The sequence below is a fragment of the Octodon degus genome, unplaced genomic scaffold (assembly GCF_000260255.1).
Source record: "Octodon degus isolate 3935 unplaced genomic scaffold, OctDeg1.0 scaffold00243, whole genome shotgun sequence".
In the NCBI taxonomy this organism is placed as follows: Eukaryota; Metazoa; Chordata; class Mammalia; order Rodentia; family Octodontidae; genus Octodon; species Octodon degus.
In genome coordinates, this window is record NW_004524819.1 from 2,226,957 (window position 1) to 2,237,909 (window position 10,953).

The 10,953-nt window shown below is 38.2% G+C and overlaps 1 protein-coding gene across 2 annotated transcripts in view; it reads right to left on the reverse strand.

Moving 5' to 3' along the window:
* Window positions 1–1,073: 1,073 nt before the first annotated feature.
* The window catches only part of Srpx (sushi repeat containing protein, X-linked), a 120,736-nt gene continuing 110,856 nt past the window's right edge, over window positions 1,074–10,953 (reverse strand). For both annotated transcript variants that reach the window (XM_004645903.1, XM_004645902.1), the window contains one exon: window positions 1,074–1,607. In XM_004645903.1, the coding sequence (XP_004645960.1) occupies window positions 1,424–1,607 (184 nt within the window). In that variant the 3' untranslated portion in view covers window positions 1,074–1,423. The remainder of the gene's footprint in view (window positions 1,608–10,953) is intronic.

Below are 10,953 nucleotides of genomic sequence, written 5' to 3' on the forward strand. Positions count from 1 at the left end.
TGTGTGTGTGTGTGTGTGTGTGTTTCTGAGGAGTGAACCCAAGGTCTTTTAACTGACATATATCCCAATTCCTTTTTCATTTCTTTTTTTTATTTTGAGACAGGGTCTCACAAATTTGGTAAGTTGTCCAAGCTCAACTCACTTTGATGCTCCTGCCTGAGCTTCCGAGAATGTTGTAATTATAGGTGTGTGCCACTGCACCCAGTTCATATTCTTTCATACAGTCTCCACAGATGATTGGATCCAGAATCTCTGAGCATACCAAAATCTGTAATCAATTCCATTATACAAAATGGTAAAGCATTCAAATATGACCTATGTATATCTTCTCATATACCTTAAATCATGTCTAGATTACTTACACTGTTTAATACAATATAAATGCTATATAAATAGTTGTAATACTATACACTTTGGGGAACAAGAAAAAATATCTGTAAATGTTCAGTATGGATGCCATCTTTTTTCTGAATATTCTCAATCCAAAGGGGATTGAACCACAGATTTGGACCTGTGAATAAGGAGGGTTGCCTATATTTACATTCCTTGCTTTGGGGCCTTCATTTCTAGGCCTCTTGTCTGGGGTCCTGGGCAAGACTTTTCTTTACATACCTCTGTGGAGATCTTGTTGTGGCAATATGGGAAGAAAGGGAGACATTAAAGACACTTTTCCCCTATCTGACTCTTCGGCACCTTTCTGTTCCTTGCCTTCTGCTTCAATCCATGGTCTATAAGACTGTGAAAGCCTTTTGTTTGGGGCTCCCTCAAAAGTGCAGTGACCTCACATGCACAGCACTCCACCTGATGCCCAGCCAGCGAGCTATTCCATGTGGAAAGAGAATAGGGGCAGTTGGTACTTTCTCTAGTTTTGGTTTCTTGCTTAAACTGTTGCTATTATTAAGGCTTTATGCTTTCATTTTTGGCCTGTTTCCTTAATTGGCTATTTGGCCCCTGCAGAGCAAAACTCCATTCTGCCTCAAATAAGCTCCTGATAAGACTACATTTTCCCACTCCTAAAATTATCTAAAATCATTGACTATTGGATTTTGCTTTATAAATAAGATGAGATTTAATAAATTTGCTCCAAAATATTTTATTAATAAAGGTTTTATGTAAACAACACAATAGCAGAAAAGTACATGTTGAAAGCATGTGTATGGTTATGGTTCATAATTTCCCTACAAAATTGACGAGCCATGATGGAATTAGGAGGTTTAAAAAGAGGAAAAACATTTGTATAACTTTTGAAGCATTTAAAGTAAAAAATAGCATTGCACCAATTTCTAAGGACAAAGAAAGCTCATAATAAAATAGAATTTAAAAAATTACAAATAAAAATCTGTACATCAAAGACTTTTTAAGGCCTTCCCATGTGTGTGGCACTATGTAGAAAGAGGAGAACTGCTGAGAAAGGAACATCACATCAGGTAGTACAGCTCTGGCCCATTTCAGCTTGCAGGGCCATCTCCTCTTTTCTCAAGGGAAAAGTGTCAATCAGATTGAAGAGGGCTGCAGGTGTCACCAGAGAAACAAAGCGCTCCTTGTCCATGCCATGCTTATCCACCAGCACCATACTGAAGGAGTACAGTGGGATTCGTAGTAACAGCCTGGAACATAGGAAAAACAAGGCAATATCAAATCACAACTCAGAAGTTCTGGTGCACAAATCAGGGCCTGCTAGTGGCACTGCATCCAGAAAAAAGCTTGATACCATGAAGGACTGAATCATTCTTTAGAGCCTTGCTACTCAGAGTGGTCCTTGGATCAACACTACCACATGGAAAATTGTTCCCAAAGACTTTCACATCCCAAAACTAACAAATATCTGCATCATTAAGCAAGATATCAGGATGATAAATATATACATTAAACTAGGAGAAGCTGTGATTTGATTATAGTCAGGAGGACTTCAGGCCTGAACCTGTGCTATGCACCAATAGTTGCTCCAAGGCACCTAGATTTAGGAGATATTAAATTCAGAATCAATCCAACTTTGCAGACAATTTTTGTATATGCACATACATACAAGAATTATATGTATCAGTGGCTATCAAGAGTGGTGATTTTATCCCCCAGAAAGCACTTCACCTTGTGGGACAACATTTTTGGTCATCACAGTGGAGAGTGGAGATGTTGCTGGTATCCAGTGGGTGTATGTCAGGAACGCTAATGAACACTCAATAATGCATGGGTAGTTCCTCCACCAAACAAATTCAGCCCCACATATCAAAAGGGCCAAGGCTGAGGAACTCAGGGATAAGGTAAAACTGATTGAAATAATTTTCTGAGAATTATAGTTATGGCCCATGCAGGGCTGCATTTAAAAGACAATAAGCTTGATCTATACCACAAGTATTCTTACTTATTTAATTATAAGTTGTAAAATAATCCCCCCAAAATAGACATCATTTCATTTTTTAAATTTAATTTTATTTCATTTTATTTTATTGAGAAACAAATATCAATAAGACAGTTTCAAAACCAATTACTAGCACAGTTTCAATAATTAATACCTTGTACACTGTTATCTTCTTAGTGGTTATCCATAGCACAAGATGCAGAAAGAATGTCCTGTCCAAACATTATTAGTACAAATCTTTCTTCTCATTGAATTAAGAGAAAGTAGCTGTACATCTATCCTAACTATTCTTCAAATACAGACACAAAATGGTCCTTCCTTTGTATTCCCTTTTTTTGTTTAGTCCTGACAGAAATGGATATTCTATTGGCATATAAATACTATAGCTGCGTGAATTGAGCAAAACAATACAACATAGTCCAGCAGTCCACAATACTAGTGGGTTATACACAAAAGTTCTTAACATGAGCCCTTCACAGCTTGGCATATAAATATGGCTTTACTTTATATACTTTGTTTTTATACTTTTCTGCTGGGTGGTTAAGACCAAGATAAAGCAAGACCTGTATAACAAGAAATGTAACTTTTGTATCTGATAAGGTAAGTACCCTCAGGATTTATCCTGTAACTCTGTACTGCAGTTTGCAGATCATTTGTTACTGTCAGCCATGTGGATGAGTCATAGCCATTGCTTGACCAATTTGCTCTCTGTGAAAGCCTGAGAGAATGTTTTCTCTCCAGGTGACTCTCCGTATGCACACTCTACATCATCGATCACATTGCTCTGTGGCTTCATAGTCTCCTTGATCAGAAAATTTGGGACACAACTGAATTATATGATGTTACAGTATAGGTTCTCCTATGTCCTGAGTCTTCACTGACATTGAAAGCCTATGGTCAAACTGTTGGCTAAATTTCTGTGTAAAAATATGTAATTGTTTACTCATATTCTTTAAATATTTTTCATTTTTAAAATTTTTATCTCCTTATTCTGTAGGGACTTAATATTTAGCATATCAATACTTGATGGAAAATACCTGTTCCATGTTATGCCTAAGATGCTTGATATTCAGACAGATAGTGAAGTTAAACCCAACTGCATAAAATGTAGGGTAATAATAAGCTTCTCTTCTGGAGGGTTAACAACCTAAGTTTGCAGACCAAAAATTAGAGATATAGAAGGGCTGCAAGGACAGCCAACATTTAGACATCATTTCAGATATCAAGAGGGATTTTTAATCTACTACACTGAATTTAATCAATATTGATGTTTTACATCAATATGAACATATTTAGATCAGAAAAGCCAGTGAAAGGGAAATGACAAACTGAGGTCAGTTAAATAATAAACCCACTTGGTCTTTTCTCTAGGATTTCTTTCTCAGTTGAGATATTTTGAGATTGTATATGCAATAGAGTGTAAACTTCCATCTAGATTTAAAGTGAAGGGCTGGTGGGATCGCTCAGTGGTCTAAAGTGCCTGCTTGGGCAAACTCAGGCAGGTACAGGGGACCACATGCCACACCAGCCCTGCCCTTAAAGTGGGCTGAGCCACCTCACCAAGACAAACTATAGATTTAAAGTAAAATATTTTTCGCATACAAATAGATCAAATTTTTTAAAAGGCCATTATATAAAACAAATTGTATTATTTCTGCCTTTCGAAATGAGGTTTAGAGAAGGAAGGAATAATTTGTATTTCATCCCAGTAGAAAGCTTAATTGTTAATTCACTTCTAATGACTAAAAATAAAAGAAAAATGACATCACACTTTCTTCCAGGTGTCCTATAGCTCTAAGAAGAGAGCTCAGGGTAAAAACGCATTAATAAATCAGAACACATGGGTGTAGGCTGTGTAGGTAGGGTACAAATAAGGAAGGAAGGTGGGAATGGACAGTTAAGCTGGTCTACATATTTAACCTGAAGGCCACTAAACTTCAGGATTGAAGTCCTAAACAGGAAATTCCAGGAAAAGAAAGGAGAAAAATAAGCAGGTCTGAAAGGAAAAAAGGGCCAAGCAATGTAATGCAGAACTGTGGAATATGTTGACTGATGGGACACTGAAGCTTTAGTTGTGGTAGTGCTTATGAGGCTAGACTGAGCCACCACCATTGCTACTACACACATTCCTCATGTGGACATGTGCCTTGCTTGCCTAAGAATAAGAATATAAGGCTGGTGAGATAGCTCAGCAGACTAAGCACCTGCTTAGGCAAGCACAGGGACTAGGGTTCAATCCCTGGCACCACATGCCATACCAGCCCATCCCCCAGGTGCACTGAGCCAGTTTCTGAAACCAGGCTCACTTTGGTGCACACCTGTAATCCCAGCACCAGGAGGCTGAAAACAGGAGGATCACAAGTCTGCACTGCGTAGTGAGAATTTATACAAAAAAAAATATATATATATATATATATATATATATATTTAAAAAAGAATATGAATACAGACAGCTGCCACAGGAAAGGATGAGCAGCCAGATCAGCAAGCAAGCAACAGCCTCAGCGATGAATCTCACTGGGGCCAAGAGATGACAGAACTCTAAAGGATGGAAGATTAAGCAGCTTCTAAATCGCATGTTAGACCTGTTGTCAGTACAAAGGCCTGTCATGGGATTAGAAAAAGAACCTCCTGGAGAATCTTCCCAAGAACCTTCTAGGTTCAAAGAATAATGTATTGAACTTACAGCTTTCCTAGTCTCTATCTCTATTAAGATTGGTGGAAAATTACTGTAGGGAGCAGGAATTAGTCCATAAATCCAGATGTAAAAGAAAGAGGGTAGCTGGACACAGTGGGACCTATTTATAATCTCAGCACTCAGGGATCTGGGAGGCTGAGACACAAGGATCGCAAATTCAAATTCAATCTAAACAACTTAGTGACTTACTGACACCCTTTCTTAAAAAAAATTTAAAAAGTTCTGGGGATATAGCTCAGTGTGAAAGTCTTGGGTATTATCTCTAACACCACAAAAAAAAAAGAAAGAAAGAAAGAAAGAAAGAAAGAAAGAAAGAAAGAAAGAAAGAAAGAGCGAGAAAGAAGGGAGATGAAGTAATCATCTTGTAAAACCAGATATTCAGCCACCCTTTCTCATGATTCCCTTCAATAGTTTTAACATTGTCTCTGTGCTATTTGAAAAATGCACTTAATCCAACAACAGATTTTTCTGATGTTCTAAGCATTCTGCCTCTCTTTCTCTTCTTCCCTGATTTCCATTCTTTGCCTAAGTCATTTCTTTTCATTTGTGCTAGACTCTAGGCCAAAATTGAAAGGGACAAAAAGTCTATCTGCTAAACCTATGCCACACTGATGTGTCTCATAACAAAGCCATCAGCCTGACAACAAATCCATTAGGTTCTGTATCCAAGTGGTCATCTCTATTTGAAGTTTGCTGGGACTAAATACTGATCTTCTTAAAAGCTACTTGGCAGTATTTATTTTTCAAAACTATGAAACCTTTACACAAACACTAAGCCAGTGGTTCTCATAGTATGACCTTTCAAAATACCACACTGAGGGGCTAGGGAGACAGCTCAGTAGAAAAAGCACTTCCCTGGCAAGTGCATGGACCTGAATTCAATCCACAGTTCTGCAAAAAAAATAATCACACTGTGTTTACACCTACAAACTTATGATGAGAATGTAGGCTTTACAAAACTGTTGCTTTACAGGGCATAGTGGCACATGGCAGTAACCCCAGATAGTCAGGGGCATGAGGCAGACATTTGCTCAAAACACAAAATCTTAAGCACTACCTTAGACCTAGTAAATAGGAATCCCTAGGTATAGAGCCTAGTAATTTATTTCAGCAGCTTCTGAAAAGGAGCCTGATGTAGGCTTAAGTTAGAGAATCACTGCATAATTCATTTAGGCAACTTGTTACCTAAATCATTTTCTGCCCACAGAGTTCTAGAGCAGGTTTAATATACATCATCTGAATGATAAAATTTTCTTTGGAGCTGGCCAAATAGCTCAGCACATTAAAGTGTCTACTTAGGCAGACGCAGGGGCTGAGGGTTCAGTCCCTGGCATGCTGTGCCAGCCCCACGCCCAAGACATGCTGAGATGGTGATTGAGACTTTGCATGGTGGTGTGCACCTGTAATTCCAGCATTTGGGAGGCTGAACATAGGGCAGAACACTGTGAGTCCGATCTATGTAGGAAGACCTTGTAGACGCTCTACTAAATACCAAAAAATAAAAAACCAGTTTTCTTTTATCAACCAGGATTTTTCTATTCCTCAAAAATTAAACAGCTGAAAATCCCATCAAATATAGATAGATAGATAGATAGATAGATAGATAGATAGATAGATAGAGATAGAGATAGAGATATAGATATATAGATATATATAGATATATAGATATATATACAGAGACAGAGAGAGAGAGAGAGAGAGAGAGAGAGAGAGAGAGAGAGAGAGGTGATCTGCTATTGAAAGAAGACCCTCTAGCAATTCCTGCAATAAGCTTTTTATTGAAAATTAACAAAGGTTGTGAGCACGTAAATGTAAATAAACAGCTAGCCCAGGACCTGTGAGTGTGTGGGAGAGCTTACACCTACCCTGCGCCAGCGGGACCTACTGGTCCCAGCCCAGGTGCAGCCTGGATAAGATCCTCTTCCTCCCCCTTGGGATGCACCCCACCACTCCACAGCACCTCCCCCACCCCGCCTACCCAGTAGGAATTTCTGTCACTTTCCTGGAACCCCCAGACCCAGTCCTAGCTCAGGCCCGGTGAGTGTGTGGGAGAACTTCCTGCTACCCTGTGCCAGTGGGACCTACTGGTCCCAGCCCAGGCACAGTGTGGATGAGACCCTCTTCCACCCCCTTGGGACGCAGCCCACCACTCCGCAGCACCTCCCCAACCCACCCGCCAAGTAGGAATTTCTGCCACGTTCCGGGAACCCCCAGATCCAGTCCTAGTCCAGGCCCAGTGAGTGTGTGGGAGATCTGCCTCTCCCCCCTACTCCATCTTGTCCTCTCCAGACTCAGCTCAGGACTAGCATACAGGCCTGGGTGAAACCATGCAGCTGCAAACCATGCAGAGAGTGTAGGAGACAGAACCACCCAGCTAGTCTAGGAGAAGAACATCTTGAAAGAGGGACACAACAGGTTCACCACCAAGGACATCAACAGGAAAGAGCTGAGCACAGCAGCCAGAACCAAACCAGGCACAGCAGTTTAAATGCAAACTTTGTAGATCTACACCTGAACTTCAAAAGGTACTAAGGTTATAACTGCAACAAAGATCTACAACAAAGGTCAGAAGACAGTGCTACACAAAATGATGAGAAGGAACAAAATGCAATCTCAAAAGCCAAGCCCACCAATAACAAGTGCAGAGGACACGAACAAAGAAAAATTGGGAATCACACAGATGAAAGCAAAGAATCAATGACTTCTGAAATGAAGAAACAGCTGCCAAAAGGTGTAGAAGAACTCAGATTGGAAATAAAAAAAGAAATCCCTGAATTAATAACATCTGCAGTAAAGAATCAAATACACAAACATATGGAGGAAACACAACACCCACCCAGAACAAGTTCAGAGGACACTACTTCAGCTCAAATGTATGAATTAATAGTGTTGATAGTAAATAAGCAAGAGCAGAAAGTCATAGAGGATCTCAGAGTGGAATTCTTTTCTTCTAGCTCAGCTCAAATGTATGAATTAATAGTGTCGATAGTAAATAATCAACAGTAGAAAGTTATAGAGGAATACAGAGTGGGATTCTTTTCTGAAATAAAAAAAGAATTCTCAGAACTCATAGCATCTAAAGTAAAGAAGCAACTACAGAAAAATTGGGAGGGAATCCAATCTGAGAAAAACACTGCAGTAAAAGAATTTATAAATGCTTCTAAAGAAGAAATTGATAAAAGAATTACAGGAGATTAGAAAATGACGGATTCCTTGAATGAGCAATACAGGAAAGAAATCAATCACATGAAGCAGAGGCAAAGAGATATAGAGGAAATTAAAATCTAAATCACAAGCTTGAAAAACCATTTAAGTGAAAGTGAAGACAGAGTTTCAGATCTTGAAGATGCTGGCGCAGCAGGTGAAAAGGTAAGAAAGGATCTCTTAAAAACAAATAGGTTGCAGGAAAGAATAATCCATTACCTGAAAGATGATGCAAAGATGAACAATGTGAGACTAATAGGTATCAATGAGAAAGAAGGAGTCAATACAAATGACATTAAAAAAAATATGGGCAGAAGGAATAGCAGAAAACTTCCCAAATATGAGGAAACAATCTGACATTCAGGTAACCAAAGCATACAGAACACCAAGTAACCCTAACCCAATGAAAAACACACCGAGACATGTAATACTCAAAATCCCAGAAATTCAGCACAAGAATAATAAACTGAAAGCCACTAGAGAAAAGAAGCAGATCACATTCAAAGGAAAACCCATCAGAATTACAGCCAACATCTCTTCACAAACCATGAAGGAAAGAAGAGAATGGATCAGAGTACTCAGACATAGAATTTGTCTTCTATGAAAACAAATTTCATCCCAGACTACTATACCCTACAAAACTCTCTTTCTAGTTTGATGGAGAAGCAAAATACTTTCCTGAGATACAAAGAATACAAAGAACAGCTAAAGAATTTCATGATGACAAAGCCAACCCTACACAGGCTACTGAAAGATGTTACAGAGAGAGTCAAAATGATCAGAGCTCCATAAATGACATCAGAAGCAACCAACTCAATAGCGCAAGCAATTAAACACAGGAGAAAAAGGAGTAAACGACAACAAATAAGTAACATTTCAATCATAAGTCAATAGACAAATTCTATTCTCAGACAGTCTCAACTTCAAACTAACAATGATCAAGTGAAATAAAGAAGGTCACTATATACTGGTTAGAGGAAAAATTCAAGAGGAAGAGGTAACACTCATAAATATTTATGCACCAAACACAGAAGCACACAACTATATAAAGCAAATCCTAATGGAAATGAAAAATCTAATATCCAATACCACATTCTTAACAGGAGACCTGAACACCCCTTCATCCCCAAAAGGTAGATTAACCAGACAAAAACTTAGCAAAGAAATAACAGAACTGAACCAGAGTTTGAAACAAATGGACTTGGTGGACATATACAGAGTGTTCCACACAAACACAGCTGAGTACACATTTTTCTTAGCTACACATGGGTCGTTTTCTAAAATAGACCACATATTGGTCCATAGGTCATGCTTCAGTATATGTAAGAAAAGAAAAATTATCCCATGCACATTATCTGACCACAGTGCAATGAAATTGGAAATAAATGACAAAAGAAACCAAAAAAAAAACCTTAAATACATGGAAATTAAATGACACCCTACTCAGCAACCAATGCATCACAGATGAAATTAAACAAGAAATTCAACAATATCTACAATTCAATGAAAATGCAAGCACAAATCATCGTAACTTATGGGATACGATGAAAGCAGTTCTCAGAGGGAATTTCGTAGATGTGAACTCACACATTAGGAAAACAGAACAGGAACAAATAACTACCCTAACGCTGCACTTTCAAAAACTACAAAAGGAAAAGCAAACCAAACACAGATTCCAAAGCCCGAAAGAAATCATAAAGATTAGAGCAGAAATTAATTCAATTGAGATGAAGAAAAGAATTCGAAGAATTAAAAAATCAAAAAACTAGTTCTTTGAAAGATTAAACAAAATCGATAAGACCCTAACTAACCTCATCAAAAAGAGGGAGGAAAAAATTTAAATACAAGCAATAAGGAATGAAAAGGGTATAATTACCACAGACTCAGTTGAAATTCAGAAGATTGTCAATAGCTACTTTGAGAATCTTTACTCTCACAGAATAGAAGACACAGAAGAAATGGACAGATTCCTAGAGAGGTATAAATTACTACAACTGAATCGACAGTATATAACCACTCTCAATAGCCCAATAACCGCCAATGAAATACGAGATGTAATTAAAATCCTACCAACAAAGAAAAGTCCAGGTCTGGATGGATTCACACCTGAATGCTACAAGAAATTTACAGAAGATGTACTCCCTATACTCCTCAAAATCTTTCATGAAATTGAAAAAAAAGCAATCCTCCCAAAATTGTTCCAGGAGGCAAATATTATGCTGATACCAAAACCAGGGAAATATACAATTAAGAAAGAGAACTACAGGCCTAACTCCCTCATGAACGTAGATGTCAAAATCCTCAATAAAATCCTAGTAAATAAAATACAGCAAATCACAGAGAGGTCCATACACTATGACCAGGTAGGATTCATCCCAGGGTTGCAAGGATGCTTCAATATTCAAAATTCTATAAATATAATACACTATATCAATAGAGCGAAAATTAAAAACCACATGATCATCTCCATTGGAGCAGAAAAGGCATTTGACAAAGTCCAACACTCATTCATGTTCAAAGTCCTACAGAAATTTGGAATAGATGGCCTCTACTTCAATCTCATAAAAGCCATTTATGAAAACCCAACAGCTAACATAACCCTAAATGGGGAAAAACTGAAATCTTTTACTCTTAGATCAGGTACAAAACAAGGATATCCTCTGTCACCACTCCTATTCAATATAGTTCTGGA